Here is a 21,087-nt window from a genome sequence, read left to right on the forward strand (position 1 = left end):
CACACCTGAGGGTCAGGGCCATCCAGAGGGGACAGGCTCGAGAAGTGGCCCCTGGGAATGTCCTGAGGTTTGACCAGCCCAAGGGCTGGAGCTGCACCTGGATTGGGGCACCCCTGGGATGGATCCAGGCTGGGGATGAGCAGATGGAGCAGCCCTGGGAGAAGGACTTGGGGGGCTGGTGGGGGACAGGCTGGACATGGCCCAGCCCAGAACCCCCCGTGCCCTGGGCTGGTCCCACAGCAGAGTGGGCAGCAGGACAGGGGGATTGTGCCCCTTTGCCCCTCAGGTGAGATCCCCTCGACCTGCAGAGCTGCCCCAGCCCTGGGGGCAGCACGGGGAGGACATGGAGCTGCTGGAGAGGCCAGAGGAGGCCCCAGGATGGGCAGAGGATGCAGCAGCTCTGCTGGGAGGAAAGGCTGGCACAGCTGGCATTGGCCAGCCTGGAGAGGAGAAGCTTTGGGGGGACCTCAGTGTGGCCTTCCAGGAGCTGAAGGAGCCACAAGAAAGATGGAGAGAGACCATTCCCAAGGGATGGAGGGACAGGACAAGGGGAATGGCTTCAAAGTGCCAGAGGGCAGGGCTGGATGGGATATTGGGAAGGAATTCCTGGCTGGGAGGGTGGGCAGGCTGGAGAAGAGAAGCTTTGGGGGGACCTCAGCGTGGCCTTCCAGGGCCCACCTGCAGTGGGGGTTCATCCAGTGCCACCCCTGCCATGGGCAGGGACACCTCCCACCAGCCCAGGCTGCTCCAAGCCCTGTCCAACCTGGCCTGGGACACTCCCAGGGATGGGGCAGCCACAGCTGCTCTGCCCACCCTGTGCCAGGGCCTGCCCACCCTCCCAGCCAGGAATTCCTTCCCAATATCCCAGGAAAGGCCCCAGGCAGGTGTAGCCCTGGTTTCTGGGCAGCCCTGACCCCCCTGTGCTGTGCTTGCAGTGCCCCCCCGGTGGCAGAGTGGGCAGTGCCCCAGTCCTCCCGCCTCAAGTACCGGCAGCTCTTCAACAGCCACGACAAAACCATGAGTGGACACCTCACAGGTACTGAAACATCTCATTGTCTCCTTATTTGTGGAAAACCCCAGTTGTAGCCACAGGGAGGCTGCTGTTCTCATAGTAAGAAACTCAGCCAGAGTTTTCTGCTTGAATGTCCCAAGGGTTTAATGATCTTGATCAGAAGTGAATATTCATAGCTGGGATCATTTTATCATCTCCCCTTTATTTTCTGCTGATTAAATTGACACTGGGAAGTTGTCCTGGGAAGGGGCACAGTGTGCTCTGTGAGCACTTGAGCTGCCATTTGCAGGGTTCAGTTCACCCAGTGTGGCAGCACCTGGTGCCAGGGGGAAGCCGGACTGGTTCCCTGGCTTGGTTCTACCAGTTCTGGTGCATCTCTCTGTGTTTCAGAGCTCTGGGGGTTTTAATCTGAATGATTTGGTTGCCCAGAGGAGCTGTGGCTGCCCCAGCCCTGGGAGTGTCCCAGGCCAGGTTGGACAGGGCTTGGAGCAGCCTGGGCTGGTGGGAGGTGTCCCTGCCATGGCAGGGGTGGCACTGGGTGGGCTTTGGGGTCCCTCCCAACCTAAACCAGTCTGGGATTCCCTGATTTTTGTGCAGAGGGAAGGATGATGTGTGTGTTACTGGGGGAGCCCATTCATGCTGATCACAGCTCTGGTTGGTAATTCTTGTTTCACTCTCAGGTCCCCAGGCAAGAACAATCCTCATGCAGTCCAGTCTACCCCAGGCTCAGCTGGCTACTATATGGTAAAAATAAATCCCTTTATTTCCATCAAAACACAGACTGTTCCCAAACCTCTGGCCTGGGTTCTTTGGGGTTTCCCTCACTTCCTCTGATAAATCACGTTGCTCTTTTTCATGTATAACTTTATAAACCAAACCTGCCCCTCTGTGCCTGTGTTCTTATTTCCCAGCAGTACCAGGAGCTGTTTGTGGCTGTTTGGGAGGTTGGGGTGCAGTGCTGGGTTCAGGCAGAGCAGATGTTGAGCACCCCGTGTCTCCCACCCCCCTGGCCCCCTGTGGGGCAGCACCAGTGAAACATTTCCCTTGGCACAGGTTGTACAACAGGGAGCTGAACCCACCCCACACTCCTTTGGGCTTCCTCTGTCTTTTCCATGAGTTTGGAAGGGCTGATTTCCCAGGAGCTGAAGTTACACTTACAATAATGGATTTTTAAAGCATTTGTCTCAGCTTCTCTTTTTCCTTTCAACTTGTTGTTTGCTGAACTTTGTTATATTCCTGGGAAGTTGTTCCTGGTTAACATTTTCCTTGGTGAGCCTTTGCTGCCAACCCTGGAGCTCTCCCACCTGAGCTGCTCTTGTCTCTCTGCAAGGCTGACAGTTGGTTCTGTGTTACAAACCACTCTCCCCTTCTCTGCTTCCTAACAAAGAGCTAAAAATAAACCAGCAGGTGATTTTCCAGAAAATCCTCAGCTCGTTGCCAGCCTTGGAGGGGGTTGTGTGGGCAGAGTTCTCCTTCCATGGTGGGCATCCAGAGTGCCCAGTCCCTGGAGAGCAGGGATGGGAATCCCAGCCCTGCTGGGCCAGATGTGGCTGCCCCTCCTGAGGCAGAGGAGCCCCAGGGCTGCTCTGGGGGGCAGCTTTGTCAGGCTGTGTGGGCTGAACCCCCTGGCTCAGGCACACAGGGGGAGGTGCAGCCTCTCAGCTGGGCTGGCAGGGAGTTCCTGCCAAAGTGGGGCCCAAACTGCTGGAACAGCTGATGAATTCTCTCTTTACATCCTCCATTTTCATTCTCCAGGCTTGTTCTTGTGCTCCAGCCTGAGGAGTTCAGTGACACAAACATGGATCAGATGAGGCTGGAATTGTCTTCCAGATTTAAATCCCATCCACAAAGCCTTGAGACATGAAAATAATTTATCACTTGTTTCCCTGTGATTTGCCAGTCCCAGGGGAGGTTTTGCTGCTTGATCAGGATGCAGCAGGTTGGAGAAACAAATCTGAGCTGGGAGGGACCCCCAGGGACCAGCCAGTGCCACCCTGGCCCTGCCCAGCACACCCCAACAGTCCCCCCTGCCCTGTCCCATTGCCCAAAGGCTCCTGCAGCTCTGGCAGCCTCGGGGCCGTGCCCACTGCCCTGGGGAGCCTGGGCAGTGCCCACCACCCTCTGGGGGAAGAGCCTTTGGCTGAGATCCCACCTGCCCCTGCCCTGGCACAGCTCCAGCCATTCCCTGTGCCCTGTCCCTGCCCTGGCACAGCTCCAGCCGTGCCCTGGGTGCTGCCCCTGGGCAAAGTTCAGGCTGTTCAGTTTGTCCAGCACCACCTTAACATGAGCAAAAGCATTTTGTGCATTTTTGAAGCCCTGTCTGGAGCCACCCAGAGATGTTACTCCACAATTGTTTCTGTGTCCATAATGCCAGAGTGGTTTGTGCTTGTCAGGACTAGAACATGAGTGGCTTTGGTTTAAATGCCCATGGGAGCTGTGGAGTGAGAGGTGGGAGCTCTGGAGTGGGAGGTGGGAGCTCTGGAGTGTCAGGTGGGGGCTCTGGAGTGGGAGGTGGGAGCTCTGGAATGTCAGGTGGGAGCTCTGGAGTGGGAGGTGGGAGCTCTGGAGTGTCAGGTGGGGGCTCTGCAGTGGGAGGTGGGAGCTCTGGAATGTCAGGTGGGAGCTCTGGAGTGTGAGGAGCCTCCAGGGGAGAGGAAGAGCAAACTACAAAGTTCTGCTGAACATCTGAGCTGGGTCTTTTGGGAGTGTCCCTGGGCAGTGGATGTCCAGAGGTGCTCAGCAATACTCCCTTGGTTCATGTTCCCTCTCTGGCACATGGTCCAGGCCTCACTCAGAGCAGGTGAAAGAGAGGCCATGGCTACAAGGCAGATATCCAAAAGAAATGTGGGAAACAGGGAAGCATTTGGGGTTTGCCTTTCATTTGTTTTGAAGAAACAAAAAAATGTGAAAAAATGGAATGAATTTGGCAGTGAATGTGTTCCAGGGATGCCTTTGAGCAGTGCTGTGCCCCACTCATGTCCCTGCTTTGCCCCTCTCTCCCCAAGGAACCTGTCTGACATCGACCAGGATGGGAAGCTGACAGCTGAGGAGTTCATCCTGGCCATGCACCTCATCGATGTGGCCATGGCTGGGCAGCCCCTGCCCCCTGCTCTGCCCCCCGAGTACATCCCTCCCTCCTTCAGGTAACACTGGGCACCTCCCTCCTTCAGGTAGCACTGGGCACCTCCCTCCTTGGCTGGCATTGCACTGGGGAGTGTCAGGCACAGGAGGCTGAGGAGCAGCCCCTTCCCCTTTGGCCTGTCCTGGCACAGTTTGGAGGGTTCTTTGTGCTGGCACACCTTCCAAGACCCAGCCTGGCTTAGTTTGGTGGGTGCTTTGTGCTGGCACACCTTCCAACACCTGGCCAGGCACAGTTTGGTGGGTGCTTTGTGCTGGCACACCTTCCAACACCTGTCCTGGCACAGTTTGGTGGGTGCTTTGTGCTGGCACCCCTTCCCACACCTGGCCTGGCACAGTTTGGTGGGTGCTTTTTACTGACACACCTTCCAAGATCTCAGTCTGGCCATAGAGAGCTAAATTTCAGGTTCAGTTTATTCTTCCCTGGCATGGAATGTCTGGAATTGCCCTGGATTTGCTCTGTGCCCTCCTGGTACAGCTGCTCAGTGAGCTCTGGGCTCACCCACCACTTCTCTGCTTCCCTTTTTGGCAGAAGTGGGTGGGATGTCCCAGCAATGGGAGTCAGTGTTGGCACTCTGTGTTCTCCAGGTGCCCTCCTGAGGATTCCCATTGTCCTGGGTATCCAGCTGGGATCTTCCTTTCAGCCTGACCACTCTGAGCTCTTCCTCTGTCTCTGCTCCTGTAGTTTCAGGCAGCATTTCCTCAACAACAAACAGGCACCAGGGAGGGATTTGGGGACAGGCTTGGACACATCTGGGAGTTCCATGGAGAACCTGGAGCTGTTTTTTCTCAGAGCAGTTGGGGCTCTGGGGAGTGGTGTTATCCTGGGGGAATGCCTGAGTTAAACCTGACTGAACATTAAGGATCATGAAACATGACCCCATTGCATTCAGTTTGGTTTCCTCATTAATCCTGAGTGATTTGGGCAGGCAAAGGTTGTTCTGAGCCCTGAAATCCTCTTTGCTTGGCAGGAGAGTGCGCTCTGGCAGTGGCATCTCTGCTGCCAGCTCAGTGTCTGCAGACCAAAGGTTACCAGAGGAACCAGCCCTGGAGGAGGAACAGCAGCAGCTGGAGAAGAAATTGCCAGGTGAGCAAGAGAAAACAGGGCTGTTCAGTGGGCTGTGCCCAGAGGGTGTTCCCACCAGTGCCTGGGGTGGGCACACAGCCTGACTGGGCAGTGCAGAGCACTTGGGGACATGGCAGGGACATCACCAGGGCACTGCTGGGTTCTGCTCCTTGCTGGGCCTTTGTGTTGGTGCCAGTGGAGGTGGGAACAGGCTGCTCCCTGTTGGTGTGTCATCAGCTGAGTGGTTTGCCTTGCACTGGTGGAGGTGCTGGCACTGCTGCCTCTGTCCAGGGCACAGCAGCTCCACAGGGTCAGCTGGGGATGGTTTGCCCTCGTTGTCCACACCTGTTGGAGCTCTGCCCCTGGAAACCTCAGGGATGGGGATGGAACTCCAGGCCTGGAAATCTGAGGAATGGAGATGGAACTCCAACCCTGAAAACCTCAGGGATGGGGATGGAGCTCCAGGCCTGGAAACCTCAGGGATGGGGATGGAACTCCAGCCCTGGGAACTTGGGGAATGGGGTTGGAACTCCACCTCTGGAAACCTGAGGAATGGGGATGGAGCTTCACCTCTGGAAACCTGAGGAATGGGGATGGAACTCCAACCCTGGAAACCTCAGGGATGGGGATAGAGCTCCACCTCTGGAAACCTGAGGAATGGGGATGGAACTCCAACCCTGGAAACCTCAGGGATGGGGATAGAGCTCCACCTCTGGAAACCTGAGGAATGGGGATGGAACTCCAACCCTGGAAACTGGAGGAACAGGAATGGAGCTCCAGGCCTGGAAACCTCAGGGATGGGGATAGAGCTCCATCTCTGGAAACCAGAGGAATAGGGATGGGGCTCCAGGCCTGGAAACCCTGGAAATGGGGATAGAACTCCATCCCTGGAAACCTGAAGAATGGGGGTGGAACTGCACCTCTGGAAACCCTGGGAATGGGGATGGAGCTCCAGGGCTGGAAACTGAGGAATGGGGATGGAGCTCCATCCCTGGAAACCTGAGGAATGGGGATGGAACTCCATCCCTGGAAACCTGAGGAATGGGGATGGAGCTGCACCCCTGGAAACCTGAGGAATGGGGATGGAACTCCAGCCCTGGAAACCTGAGGATTGGATATGGAACTCCAACCCTGGAAACTGGAGGAACAGGAATGGAGCTCCAGGCCTGGAAACCTCAGGGATGGGGATAGAGCTCCATCTCTGGAAACCAGAGGAATAGGGATGGGGCTCCAGGCCTGGAAACCCTGGAAATGGGGATAGAACTCCATCCCTGGAAACCTGAAGAATGGGGGTGGAACTGCACCTCTGGAAACCCTGGGAATGGGGATGGAGCTCCAGGGCTGGAAACTGAGGAATGGGGATGGAGCTCCAGGGCTGGAAACTGAGGAATGGGGATGGAACTCCAGGGCTGGAAACTGAGGAATGGGGATGGAGCTGCACCCCTGGAAACCTGAGGAATGGGGATGGAGCTCCCCTCCGGTGTCCCAGGGCTGTGGTTTGGGGGCCCCAGCAGTGCCAGTGCTGCCCCTGGGCTGAGCTGCAGGGCTTGGAGGGAGGTTGTTCCACCCGGGCTGGGCACAGGAGGTGCCACCTGAGTCAGTGACACTCCCGTCCCCCCCTTTGCCCCCACCGCAGTGACCTTTGAGGACAAGAAGCGGGAGAACTTCGAGCGGGGCAGCGTGGAGCTGGAGAAGCGGCGGCAGGCGCTGCAGGAGCAGCAGCGCAAGGAGCAGGAGCGGCTGGCGCAGCTGGAGCGGCAGGAGCAGGAGCGGCGCGAGCGGGAGCGCCACGAGCACGAGCGCAAGAGGCAGCTGGAGCTGGAGAAACAGCTGGAGAGGCAGCGCGAGCTGGAGCGGCACCGCGAGGAGGAGCGAAGGAAGGACATCGAGAGGAGAGAGGTACGGCGGGGGGCACCCGGCGAGGGGGGCCTGGCGTGGGGCACACGGAGGGCCACGTGGCTGTGGGTACTCAGTGCTGGGCTGGCACTGGCAGGGAGGGTTTGGTGACAGCCACGTGTGTGTCTGGGCTGGCACTGACAGCACTGGAGGGTCTGGCGACATCCACGTGTGTGTCTGGGCTGGCACTGGCAGGGAGGGTTTGGTGACGTCCCCGTGTCTGTCTGGTCTGGCACTGGCAGCACTGGAGGGTTTGGTGACAAGCCACGGTGTGTCTGGGCTGGCACTGGCAGCACTGGAGGGTTTGGTGACAAGCCACGTGTGTGTCTGGGCTGGCACTGGCAGCACTGGAGGGTTTGGTGACAAGCCACGTGTGTGTCTGGGCTGGCACTGGCAGCACTGGAGGGTCTGGTGACAGCCACGTGTGTGTCTGGGCTGGCACTGGCAGCACTGGAGGGTTTGGTGACATCCACGTGTGTGTCTGGGCTGGCACTGGCAGCACTGGAGGGTTTGGTGACAGCCACGTGACTGTGGGCACTCAGGGTTGGGCTGGCACTGGCAGGGAGGGTTTGGTGACAGCCACGTGTGTGTCTGGGCTGGCACTGGCACTCTGTGTCCTGGGCTGGTGATCACAGTGGGGTTGGATCAAAGGTTGGACTTGCTGATCTCAGAGGTCTTTTCCAACCCAATCCATTCTATGATTCTATGATTTTATGTCAGCCCTGCTGTGCAGGGAGGGCCCTCTCAGTGGGCATCACCCCCTGGGCAGAGGGCAGCTCAGAGCCCAGGGCAGTCAGCAGGGTGTTCATATTCATCTGCTAATTGCTCATTAGAATATTCATTGTAACAGGATTGATAAACTATAATATCAGCTGTCTGTGTTTAGCAATGATATGCACTATTTTAAATGTATTTTTCCATGCTCTTGTCTATGATGCCACCCTGCTGTGCTCTCTGGTGCTTTGCCCCTGCCCGGGGTGCCCAGGCTGCCAAGAGGGAGCTGGAGCGGCAGCGGCAGCTGGAGTGGGAGCGCAACCGGCGCCAGGAGCTGCTGTCCCAGAGGAACAGGGAGCAGGAGGACATCGTGGTGCTCAAGGCCAAGAAGAAGACCCTGGAGTTCGAGCTGGAGGCTCTGGTGAGTGCTGGCACCACACCCAGCACACAGCATGGCATGGCAGTGATGGTGTGGCCGTGACTGTGCCAGGCTGGGTTCAGCTTTGGGATAGTTTGATGAAACCAAGACAAGCTTCTGGAATTTCAGTGGTAAACAGGGAAGAGAAGGACTTTTTATGTCCTGCCTTGGGCAGCAAAGCCTCGTGGTAAAGGTGAATCTTTCTTGTCTCTTGCAGAATGATAAGAGGAACCAGCTGGAGGGGAAGCTGCAGGACATCAGGTGTCGACTGTCCACCCAAAGGCAAGAAATTGAAAGTACAAACAAATCCAGAGAACTCCGAATTGCAGAGATCACCCATTTGCAGCAGCAGCTACAGGTGAGAAAACCCTCCCTGGGTTTATCCTCAGCCTTGAGGAGCCTCCTCAGCTCCTCCATGTCCTGAGCAGGGGCCCTGCTGGTCCTGAAGGAACCCCTGGGGAGGGGTTGTCATTCCCACAAAAGGACATTCTTCAGGCCCATCTGGGAGCTGTTCCACACTGGCAGGTGTGTCTGTGTCCCTCCATGCCCTGGAATCCTGCTGTGGGAGCAGGGGAGGGATGCTTTGGCTGCAGATGTTTGGGGGGTGAGGAGAAGGGAGTTCTGGGGCGTGGATTTTGCTGGTTGGACTTTGTGTGCTGGGGGAGCCTTCAGTGAAATGGCTTGTTGATGGTTGATTTTTAATTGTAAAATACTGACCTCTCAAAGCTGCAGCTCCCAGAGAACCCAGTTAGTTCCTCCTCTAGCCCTGGCCTTGTCCTTCCCTGCTTCCCTGCCTGAATTCTCTGTTGGATTCCAGGAGGTGCCTGCTCTATGAGAGAATATTCTGTGTGCTTTGGAAAGGTTCTCAGGGGCTTGTAGTGTCTGATTTGGGGACTTTGTTAAATATTTCCTATTGCCTGAAAGGAATTCTTGGCCTGCCATGGGAGTCCCTGTGTTTCTGCCTCTACAAAGGCAGGGTCAGAGTTGGGTTGGGAGGGCTCAGGTGCAAAGCCTGACCTAAACCTGACCCCCCTGCTCCATCCAGCTCCCCCCTGCCTTCCCTGGCCCTTGTTCTGTGGGATGTGGGAGCTGGGGGGGTCCTGCTGCAGAGCTGGGACTCTGTGTTGGTGGCTCCTCTCACTGATCTCCACCACTGCTGTTCCAGTCAGTTTTTGGGGGTTTTATCCCCCAAAACTGTCACTGCTTAGGACAAAAGGCCAGATTTTATCTGAGAAGAACCTAAAAACATTATTTTTTCAAATGTCCTGTAAATTCTGCTGTCTCATCTGTAGAGGAGAAACTCAATCAGTGCATTTAAAAAGAGATTTTAATCCTCTAAACTCTCAAATAGATTAAAAGGTCAGGACTGTCCTTATCTCTGTAGGGTGTTGTGTCTTCACTTGGAAATAGTTTAGTTTGATACATCTGACACTTCTATGGAAAGATGAGTCCATTCAAAGGAGTAATTATTCTTCAGCCTGTTAATTAGCTCTGAGATGGAGTTTCATTACCCTGTGACAGGAGCTGTGCCCCAGTTCATGCTGGTGATGAAGTTGGTGCTGCTTCCCTGGCTCTGTGCCCTCTGGTTGTGCCCAGGGGTGCCCAGAGGGGTCCTGCCCCACAAACCCCTCCCCTGTGGCTGGTAAAGACCTGCAGGGACCATTTGGCTCCTGGATAAATCCTTTGGCTCCCAAGAAATTTGAAGAGAACTTCCCTTCTTCATTCAGTGGGCAGGAACTGGGCTTTGGTTTCACTGCCAGGTGGGACATCACTCAATTCTTGGACATTCCATGAAACTTCAGAGTTAGTGATGCCATTAATGCCTTTCATCTGTTTGTTCAGCACAAGGAGAGGATGTGGAAAACCATGTGGGGGATGTTCTTGGATAGATTCTTATTCCATGGTTGGCTGTGATTTCAGGAAACAGAACTTGACCTTCATGTTCCTTGGCTTTCTCTGTCCTTACACACTCTCCAAACTATTCAGTGTCCTGAGTCCTGTGGCCTCTGGGAGGGTTTGATCTTCCCAAACAAACCAGCAGAGCATTTTCTACCCTGGAATCCTGTGCTGCTCTTTGTGCTTGGACACTGATGGGGTTTCCTGCAAATGCTGTGCTGCTCTGACACCCCTCCTGCTCTGGGGGTGCTCAGAGCCACAGAAGCACGGGGGGGCTTGGGTGGTGCCCCTGGAGGTGCCAAGGGCAGTGCCAGCTGCTGCTGAGGGGCACGTGTGGCTCCCAGCCCTGGCTTTGGTGTGAGCTTTGCTGCCCTGTGAGCTCAGCAAGCCCTCGGCTCTGCTGTGCTGCCTTGGTGGGTTCTGTGCAGCAGCAGCAGATTCCAGAGCCTGCAGGCTCTGCATGATGCCCAGTGGGAGCTGAGCCCAGCCAGGGAGCCAACAGTGTGCCCAGGTGGCCAAGAAGGCCAATGGGATCCTGGCCTGGATCCAAACTAGCGTGGCCAGCAGGCCCAGGGCAGTGACCCTTCCCCTGGACTCTGCCTTGGGGAGGCCACACCTTGAGTGTTGTGTTCAGTTCTGGGCCCCTCAGTTGAGGAAAGAGATTGAGGGGCTGGAGAGAAGGGCAACGAGGCTGGAGAAGGGACTGGATGTGGCACTGAGTGTCCTCTGAAACATCTCCAGGGACAGAGAATCCAACATGTCTTGATCCAGCACAGGAGGTCACACCTAAGGGCTCCTGGGAGAGGGGTCATGGGCCCCTTCTAGCACAGGAGGTCACACCTCAGGGCTCTCTGTTCAGTGGGACAAGGATCATAATCCTCTTCCAGCAGACAAGGTCACACCTCAGGGCTCTTGGGACAAGGATCATGATGCTCTTCCAACACAGGAGGTCACACCTCAGGGCTCTGTGTTCAGTGGGACAAGGACCATGATGTGTTCAGTGGGACAAGGACCACGGTGCCCTTCCCCAGCATCAGGGGCAGAGGTTGAGGACTGGGGGATTCTCATGCCACAGAGCTCCTGAGTGTTCCCTGGCTCTGGGCAGGTGCATCCCTTCAGAAGGGAAGGCTTTATTTTCTGTTCTTAGATAAACTGTAAATATTTGTCTTTCTATTCCTGATCAATATTAATATTCATTAACACATATTATTGGAGCCAGAGGGGGGTTGGGCTGTGCCCCAGGGCACAGGGACAGGAGCAGAGGGCACGGCCTCAGGCAGGGCAGGGGGCACAGCAGCAGGAATTTGTGCCTGGAAAGGGTGGGCAGGCACTGGCAGGGGCTGCCCAGGGAGGGTTGGAGTGCCCAGCCCTGGAGGTGCCCGAGGCACTGAGTGCTCTGGGCTGGGGGACAAGGTGGGCATCGGGCACAGGGTGGGCTCCAGGGGCTGGCAGGGCTGTGCCAGCCTCAGGGATCCTGGGATTCATTTATTAAAATGAGAATAAAACATTTGGTAAGTGCTTGTTTGAACATTTCCTGAGGTTGGTCCTTGTCTTTCCCTCCTGTGTTTTGGGTCATTCCAAAGGGGACCAGTTTGGTTTGGCACCCTCAGCCCTCTGTGCTGGCAGGGCCTGTGCCCAGGTGGGAGTGCCCAGGGCAGTGCTGGGCAAGGGGCAGAGCCCCAGCACAGGGCAGGGCAGGGCAGGGGGAGGCAGGAGGGCCATGGCAGCACCTGTGGGGGTCCCTCTCTCACCCCATGCCCTTTCTGTGCTTGTTCCCTGCCCTGCTCCAGGAGTCCCAGCAGATGCTGGGCAGGCTGATCCCAGAGAAGCAGCTGCTCAATGACCAGCTCAAGCAGGTCCAGCAGAACAGTTTGCACAGTGAGTACCTGGGGGGCAGCACCTGCTCCCTCTCCTGGGGCTCTGCAGTTGCTCTCTGTAGTGCTGGCTGGGGCCTGAAGGGCTCAGGGTAAGGCCATAACTCCTTGCCCTGTCTTTCCAACCAGGAGACTCCCTCGTGAGCATCAAAAGGGCCCTGGAGGCCAAGGAGGTGGCCAGGCAGCAGCTGAGGGAGCAGCTGGATGAGGTGGAGAAGGACACCAGGTCCAAGCTGCAGGAGATCGACATCTTCAACAACCAGCTGAAGGTACCAGGGCTGCCTGCCCTGCTCAGGGCTCTGCCTCCTCCCAGCCTGGGGCAGAAGGGCTGCCCTGAGGGGCTGGGGAGGTGTCAGGTTTGGGAGCATTCTCAGATCTGCCTTTTGGGGATTTATTTGATTTTTATTTGATCTTTAAGAAGATGCCACCGAGCTTTGCACCTCAGAGCTTGAATGAGCTCAACCTGCAGAGTCCCTGCAGGACTCACTTTGAGCTCTGGGTCTCACTGCCAGTCTGGAATTGCCAGTTCCTTCTTGGGCATCCAGGGAGTGCAGGAGTCCAGTAGGTGAAACCAGTTCAAATTGAAGGCCTGAATTAAGGAGATTTGATTTCCCACTGCCCACCAGAGTTTTCCCTGCTGTTCCTCAGGGGAGTTCTCTGTGCTTTGGGGTTCCTGCTTTATTGCTCAGTCTCTTCTGGAAACTGGTGATTTTTGTGCATTTCTGCACCAGAAATGTCAGTGTCCTTCAGAGAGGAGGGATAAACCAGCCCTTAGTTACAAACCTTTAATAACAGTCATTTCCTCATTAAATATTCCAAACTTAAAATACTTCATCTGTCAGTTCCACTGGTGGGTTCTCCTAAAAGGTGACCAAAAACCACCCACAACAGCAGAACAGAAATTCTTTGTGTTAAATCCTGCCCCAGATGTTGTCCAGGGATCAAAGAATCATGGAGTGATTTGGGTTGGGAGCGACCCCAAAGTCCCCCCAGTGCCACCCCTGCCATGGCAGGGACACCTCCCACCAGCCCAGGCTGCTCCAAGCCCTGTCCAGCCTGGCCTGGGACACTCCCAGGGATTCAGGGGCAGCCACAGCTGCTCTGCCCACCCTGTGCCAGGGCCTGCCCACCCTCCCAGCCACCCTGGGACACTCCCAGGGATTCAGGGGCAGCCACAGCTGCTCTGCCCACCCTGTGCCAGGGCCTGCCCACCCTCCCAGCCACCCTGGGACACTCCCAGGGATTCAGGGGCAGCCACAGCTGCTCTGCCCACCCTGTGCCAGGGCCTGCCCACCCTCCCAGCCACCCTGGGACACTCCCAGGGATTCAGGGGCAGCCACAGCTGCTCTGCCCACCCTGTGCCAGGGCCTACCCACCCTCCCAGCCATCCTGGGACACTCCCAGGGATTCAGGGGCAGCCACAGCTGCTCTGCCCACCCTGTGCCAGGGCCTCCTGTTTGTATTTCAGTTTATAAAGAAGGATCCAAGGGCACAGACAAGGCAGTGGCAGCTCAGACTGCCCAGGGCAGAGCCCATGGGAGGGCACAGGTTCTGCTTCCCTCAGCCTTGTTGGGGTTGGCATCAGGAGTTAATAGATCATGTTGGCATCTTATTTCTGTCATTGGCATATTTGGCATAATCCAGGCTGGAAACCTTCAATAAGGCCCAAACTGGCACCGAATTTGGGAGCAGGAGATTGAGGAGGTTCCTCCATGAGTGAGGGGCCTGCAGGGAAGGAGAGAGGGGCAGTTCCTCAGGCCCTGGGGGCACAGGGCAGGGGGCAGGGATGGCTGAGAGTGAGGGGGGAGGAGATCAGGGGGATGTGGGGCAGGAATTGCTGGCTGGGAGGGTGGGCAGGCCCTGGCACAGGGTGGGCAGAGCAGCTGTGGCTGCCCCATCCCTGGGAGTGTCCCAGGCCAGGCTGGATTCATTTTCATTGAATTTAAGATTGAGGGTCATCAATGAAATGGGTCTGAGCTGGGACTGAGGATCAACTTCACTGTTTGAACTCTCATCCCTTTATCAGGCAGGTTTGAATCACTTGATATTTAATTTATTTTGTACTCTGGATCAACTTCATTTTGTTTTTTTGAAACTTTCATCCCTTTACCAGGTGGGTTTGAATCACTTGATGTTTGTTTTTACTTCTCTCATGTAATTTTCTGCATTTTGGACAGTTCATGTGGATTTTTACACAGAATCTTCCTGTGCCTGGTTTGTGGAGTGTGAATTTCTGAAAAACTGTCCCAGTCCTTTGAAGATTCACTGTTGCACTTCCTGCCTGTGCTGTATTTTCATTAAAACATTCCAGTTTTTGAAAGAGAACAGTTTTCAGTGAAACCCTCAGTTGTCCCAGCTCGACTGATCCTGTTGTTCCTTGGAATGCTGAGCAGTTCAAATGCAAAATTCCAGGTTGTGCAAAGGTTTTCCAGATAAAACCTGTGTTAGTGCAGAAAACAAACCTTGAGGAAAACGTTTTATTGTTTTTTATATTCCAAAATTTTCAGGCAATGTCTTTCCAGTTAATTAAAGCAAAACTTAACTGAGATATGAATGAATATTCTGCACCACAACCCATCCCAAGGACATTCCTGAAGGGATTCAATCCCTGAGGATAAACCAATCCTGAAGGGATTCAATCCCTGAGGATAAACCAATCCTGAAGGGATTCAGTCCCTGAGGATAAACCAATCCTGAAGGGATTCAGTCCCTGAGGATAAACCAATCCTGACGGGATTCAATCCTTGAGGATAAACCAATCCTGAAGGGATTCAATCCCTGAGGATAAACCAATCCTGAAGGTTCTTTAACAAATCTCTGCTCATTGGAAAACAAACCTGATGAACTGGGGGCTCAGGAGGCAGATTTTTGTGTGGGATGTGGGAAGTGAGTTCGCCAACCCAGGAAGGGGCTTGGAGTGGAGCAGGAGGGACTTTGCAGACTGAGCTCTGTTTTTAGAGCCCCATCCAAAGGCTTTCTGGTGCCCTCACCTTTTCATGTCTCAGTTGTGTGGATAAAACCAGGGAAACAGTGAGGGCTTCATGGACCTTGGAAATGCATTTAAATATCTGAAGTTGGACAGAGACCCCCAGAGCTCTCCAGGTGCTGCTCCTTCCCCAGGGGGTGTTTGGGACCATCACTGGTGATTCCAAGTGCTGCTCCTTCCCCAGGGGGTGTTTGGGACCATCAGTGGTGATTCCAAGTGCTGCTCCTTCCCCAGGGAGTGTTTGGGACCATCACTGGTGATTCCAAGTGCTGCTCCTTCCCCAGAGAGTGTTTGGGACCATCAATTGTGATCCCAAGTGCTGCTCCTTCCCCAGGAGAGTTTGGGACCATCAGTGGTGATTCCAAGTGCTGCTCCTTCCCCAGGAGAGTTTGGGACCATCAGTGATGATTCCAAGTGCTGCTCCTTCCCCAGGGGGTGTTTGGGACCATCCGTGGTGATTCCAAGTGCTGCTCTTTCCGCAGGAGAGTTTGGGACCATCAGTGGTGATTCCAAGTGCTGCTCCTTCCCCAGGAGAGTTTGGGACCATCAGTGGTGATTCCAAGTGGAACCTCACACATCTCTCCCTTCCTCTTGTGCAGGAGCTGAGGGAAATCCATAACAAGCAGCAGCTGCAGAAGCAGAAGAGTTTGGAGGCTGAGAGGCTGAAGCAGAAGGAACAGGAAAGGAAGACAGTGGAGCTGGAAAAGCAGAAAGAAGCTCAGAGGTGACAAAAGGCTTGAATTTGGGCCCTTCATTTCAACCTTGAGGTGTCTGAGAAAATGTTCCTGTAAATTCAAACCTTCAGGGACTGAGATGGGATTTGTGCCCTCTGGTGCTGCCCTAATGCTTGAGAAGTGGGTTGGGTGGACAAGAGGAGGAATTTCTACCTGGAAAGGGTGGGCAGGCACTGGCAGGGGCTGCCCAGGGAGGGTTGGAGTGCCCAGCCCTGGAGGTGCCCAAGGCAGGACTGGCCGTGGCACTGAGTGCTCTGGGCTGGGGGACAAGGTGGGCATCAGGCACAGGGTGGGCTCCAGGGGCTGGCAAGGCTGTGCCAAGGTGGGCATTGGGCACAGGGTGGGCTGCAGGGGCTGGCAGGGCTGTGCCAAGGTGGGCATTGGGCACAGGGTGGGCTCCAGGGGCTGGCAGGGCTGTGCCAGCCTCAGGGATCTGGAATTCTCTAAATCAGGGTTTTTCCTGTGAGGAGCTGCTGCTTCTCATGGATTTGTCCCTAACTTTGTAAGTCTGAAGGAAGTCCAGAGGTGGAAAAGGTCATGAACCAAACAAAGCCCTCTGGGCATCTCTTTTACCTTCAGAGTTCCCTTTGCTGGGGCAGATCATTTCCAGCAGAGCATGTTTGTTCTTTTCTCCTGTTGCTTTGCCCTCTGCTGGGGCAGAGCCTTGCTGGCCCTGGCAGGTGAGGGTGAGGAGTGCCCTGGGCACCACTGCAGGGTGGTGGGTGCAGTTCCAGATGTTCCTCCACGTCCCCAGGCAGGGCAGGGAGTGTCACCATCCTCATTCCTGCTTTTCCTTTCTGCTTTGGCTGTTTGGAATCTTCCTTAGGGGTTGGAAGGAGGTGATGTTTGAGGTCCCTTCCAAGCCAGATCATTGCAGGAGTCTGTGATCCCAGAGGTGCTGAGGGTGGTTGGGAACTGGGCTGGTTTGAAGGGAAACCAACAGGAGAAATGAACCCAACACAAAAGAGATTGTAAGTCAGAGTTACAGTTTAATAACAATATTCCAATAAATGAAATGGCACAAAGAGAAATTGGGTTTAACCCCCAAGCCCAGCAGTGTAACCCACCCCCTGGGGCACAAACACAGGGGGGTTTGGTGGCCCCTGTGCTGAGCCCCACGTGGTTCCTCCGAGGCCAAAGGAAAAGGAAGGGACAAACCTGTTGGTGCAGATGATGGCACAGTCTGGGGGAGAGTGGTGGGCTCCTCCTGGCCAGGGGCTGCTCCTCCTCTGGATCCCATGAGTGGTCCCAGAGGTCCCCAAAGCCCAAGATTGTCTCCCCTCAGGTTTGGGTGGGAGCCCCCAGTGCCTCCCCCAGGGCAGGGAGTTCCACACTGGGGGATCTGACTCTGGCAGTCAGGGGGGAGTTTGGACTTGCTGCTGGCCCATGGGCAGAGCTGAGCCCTCAGGTGGGTGTGGAGGTGCCAAGGAGTCCCTGCAGGGCAGTTCTCCCAGCTCCTCTGCCAGGCTTCTTTCCCAGCCAGCTCCCAGCCTGAGGGCTCAGCTGTGCCCTGGGCAGCTGCTGCCAATGGGCCATTGGGAACAGTTAGTGGGCAATGAATGGAGGGTGGAGAATGCACAGCTTTGGGCACACCCACACAGGGACAAACTGGTCCCACCTGCTGAACTGGGACAGGAACTCATCCAACCAAACCAGCAGCTCTCCCAGGACATGGGAAAGCCCTGCCCCAGAGGGACACTGGCTGATGGTGTTTGGTGTGAGAGGCTCAAACCCCCCCTGGTTCTCCTGCAGGCGACTCCAGGAACGGGACAAGCCACGGCCAGAGCGGGGCCAGCCCGAGGAGGAGCCACCCTGGCCCAGGAAAGGGCAGGAGGAGGACAGGCCGAGGAGGGAAGAAGCACCTAAGAAGAAGGAAAGTGAGGACAAGGGCAAGCAGGAAGTGCAAGAGAAGCTCAGCAAAGTTTTCCAGCCCCAGCAGGAGCCAGCCAAGCCCGTGCAGGCCCCGTGGTCCAGTGCAGGTAGAGCAACCATGGGAATGCTGCTCAGCTGCCTCTGGAGCAGCTCCTGCCTCCTCTGGCTCCCACTGAATGCAGCAGAAGGGGGTCTGTCCAGATTGGGTTGGCAGGCTGAGCACAGGAATGGGTGGACTGAGCTCCAGACTCACAGAATTGTCATTTTAGGCGTCCCTGAAAGTCTGGGATGCAGCAGAGTGTGAAGTACAGGTGGGAGATTCCCAGGGCCAGGGGATTCCCAACTGGAAGGGCTTGGAACATCCTGGTGCCAGGTGTTCTCTCCTTTTGGAGTGCAGTGTGTGCCCTGGGTTGGTCAGAGCAGTGCCAGCCTGGCATGGAGCTCCCCCTTCCCTCTGCTGCCTCCCTGGGAATGTTCACTGAGGGAAAGGCCTGGAATGTCAGATTTAATCCCCTTTCCCTGCTCTGCACAGTCACTTCTCCTTCATTTGTGCAGAGGCCACTTCTAGGACTAAATCCTGCCCAGAGGGTTGTGGATTCCCCATCCCTGGGAGTGTCCCAGGCCAGGCTGGACAGGGCTTGGAGCAGCCTGGGCTGGTGGGAGGTGTCCCTGCGATGGCAGGGGTGGCACTGGGTGGGCTTTGGGGTCCCTCCCAGCCCATCCTGTGTTTCTGTGATTTTCCCTGATGGTTAGAGAAGAAAATAGCAGAAAATTGTGTTTAAATAATTCATTTGGGTCTGCAGGGGCTGAGATACCCCAGACATCCCCAGGTCTGGGAACTTTGTCACCACTTCCACCTCACCTTTCAAGTATTTAAAAATAAGGGGGGTTGATTATTTTTTTCTTCGTGTGTTTTTTTTCCCCTTTGCTCAGAGAAAGCTCCTCTAACCATTTCTGCTGCTCAGGAGGATGTAAAAATAGTGTATTACAGAGCTCTGTATCCCTTTGAGTCCAGAAGCCACGACGAGATCACCATCCAGCCAGGAGACATCGTCATGGTGAGGAGGGTGGGGCAACACTTTGGTACTTGTGGGATTAATTAAGGAAAGAAAGGGAACTTCCAACCCAACCCTTTGGGTGTTGATGCACAACAATCTCCTGGTTTTTTCCTGTGTGTTGTGTCAAACTCCAGAGCAACGTCTGCTCCTGTGACACCTTTGGGGCACCCCCAGCACAGGGAGGTGACACCTTTGGGGCACCCCCAGCACAGGGAGGTGGCACCTTTGGGGCATCCCCAGCACAGGGAGGTGACACCTTTGGGGCACCCCCAGCACAGGGAGGTGGCACCTTTGGGGCATCCCCAGCACAGGGAGGTGACACCTTTGGGGCACCCCCAGCACAGGGAGGTGGCACCTTTGGGGCATCCGCAGCACAGGGAGGTGACACCTTTGGGGCACCCCCAGCACAGGGAGGTGACACCTTTGGGGCATCCCCAGCACAGGGAGGTGACACCTTTGGGGCACCCCCAGCACAGGAAGGTGGCACCTTTGGGGCACCCCCAGCACAGGGAGGTGACACCTTTGGGGCACTCCCAGCACAGGCAGGTGACACCCCAGAGCTGTGCTGGGGGTTCTTCTGCCCCTGGGGGACTGTCCCTGGTGTTTGGGGCACTCAGCTTGGCATGGGGGGCAATAATCCCCTTCTGCCCATGGGTGATGTTCCTGCAGCCCCTGGGGATGGGCTCTGCAGCAGAGGGACAGGGCACAGGGTGGGCACAGGGCACCTTGGGGTGGCTCTGGGAGACAGGACTGAGTCAGGAGGGGCACCCAGAGCAGCACGAATAGTGGGTGGGGTTGCACCCAAACAGGGGGTGGGAAAGGGTCACCAACCAGCCTGAGGCACAGGAGCCTCTGAGGGCTCAGCTGAGGATTCCAGGGGCAGAAATCCCTCCATGCCCTGGGCTGGGCCCACAGCAGAGTGGGCAGCAGGACAGGCAGGGCAGGGGGCATTGTGCCCCTCTGCCCCTCAGGTGAGACCCCCCTGCAGAGCTGCTCCAGCCCTGGGGGCAGCACAGGAAGGACCTGGAGCTGCTGGAGAGGCCAGAGGAGGCCCCAGGATGGGCAGAGGATGGAGCAGCTCTGCTGGGAGGAAAGGCTGGCACAGCTGGCATTGGCCAGCCTGGAGAGGAGAAGCTTTGGGGGGACCTCAGTGTGGCCTTCCAGGAGCTGAAGGAGCCACAGGAAAGATGGAGAGAGACCATTTCCAAGGGCTGGAGGGACAGGACACAGGGAATGGGTTCAAAGTGCCAGAGGGCAGGGCTAGATGGGATATTGGGAAGGAATTGGTGGCTGGGAGGGTGGGCAGGCCCTGGCACAGGGTGGGCAGAGCAGCTGTGGCTGCCCCTGAATCCCTGGGAGTGTCCCAGGCCAGGCTGGACAGGGCTTGGAGCAGCCTGGGCTGGTGGGAGGTGTCCCTGCCCATGGCAGGGGTGGCACTGGGTGGGCTTTGGGGATTCTGTGATTTTGGCTTTGGAAAAACAAACCCTAGAGAACAAAGCCTTGCCAAGCTGCATGCCCTGGCAGTGCCATGGAGGGTGTGGGTGGGTTGGGGTGGCAGTGCCACGTGCAGGTACACTCTGTGGCTGAACTCTGTGCTTTGCTGTGCCCACAGGTGGACGAGAGCCAGACTGGCGAGCCAGGCTGGCTGGGGGGAGAGCTGAAGGGCAGGACTGGCTGGTTCCCTGCCAACTACGCCGAGAGGCTCCCCGAGGGCGACGTGCCGGGCACAGCCAGGGCAGCAGACACAGCTGCCAGGGCGGCACCGAGGGACGGCGGCTCCCCCCTGGCACCACCCCCTGAGGCGCCTGGCACCGCCAGCAACTGGGCTGACTTCAGCTCCACGTAGGTGTGGGTGGGCTGGGCTGGGGGTACGGGGCATGGGGCAGCCAGGCTGGCACACCAAACACCCTCTGGGAAGGGGTTGTGGGTAGTGCAGTGGGGAAGGCACAGCCTGGTGGGTGTCAGGGGGCACCCACGGGACCTGCTGGGCAGTGCCCAGGGCACAGCACACAGAGCAGCACCCCCAGGGCAGGGGTGGGTGGGGGAAGCACCAGGGTGTGCTCCTGCCTTGGAATCATGGGATGGGTTGGGTTGGAGGAACCCCAAAGCCCACCCAGTGCCACCCCTGCCATGGCAGGGACACCTCCCACCAGCCCAGGCTCCCTCTCAACCCAAAGGTCCCTTCCCACCCAAACTTCCTGAGATTCTGTGCCCAAGGGAAGGGGGTGCCTGAGCTCAGTGCCAGGCTGGTGAGATCTGAAACAGTTACAGAAAGAATGATGAATCTTGTTAATTCCTCTGCCCATGGGGTGGCACAGCCTGCACTGCTGAGCTTGGCACAGCTGAGAAGGGGTAGTGAGGGCCTGCCCTGGGGTGGCAGCAGGGCACGGGCTGAGGTGCAGGTTCCTCCGAGGGTGGTGGGT

At 56.5% G+C, this 21,087-nt stretch overlaps 1 protein-coding gene across 1 annotated transcript in view; it reads left to right on the top strand.

Moving 5' to 3' along the window:
* Positions 1–21,087, top strand: part of ITSN1 (intersectin 1) — a 104,801-nt gene that overhangs the window by 35,509 nt on the left and 48,205 nt on the right. The window contains 13 exon segments of the mRNA XM_071567519.1: positions 936–1,036; positions 1,693–1,756; positions 4,018–4,155; positions 5,122–5,237; positions 6,853–7,115; positions 8,098–8,247; positions 8,462–8,602; positions 11,931–12,018; positions 12,144–12,283; positions 15,600–15,724; positions 17,487–17,713; positions 18,540–18,664; positions 20,277–20,506. Of these exon segments, the coding sequence (XP_071423620.1) occupies positions 936–1,036; positions 1,693–1,756; positions 4,018–4,155; positions 5,122–5,237; positions 6,853–7,115; positions 8,098–8,247; positions 8,462–8,602; positions 11,931–12,018; positions 12,144–12,283; positions 15,600–15,724; positions 17,487–17,713; positions 18,540–18,664; positions 20,277–20,506 (1,908 nt within the window).

Source organism: Pithys albifrons, chromosome 1, assembly GCF_047495875.1.
Source record: "Pithys albifrons albifrons isolate INPA30051 chromosome 1, PitAlb_v1, whole genome shotgun sequence".
Lineage (NCBI taxonomy): Eukaryota > Metazoa > Chordata > Aves > Passeriformes > Thamnophilidae > Pithys > Pithys albifrons.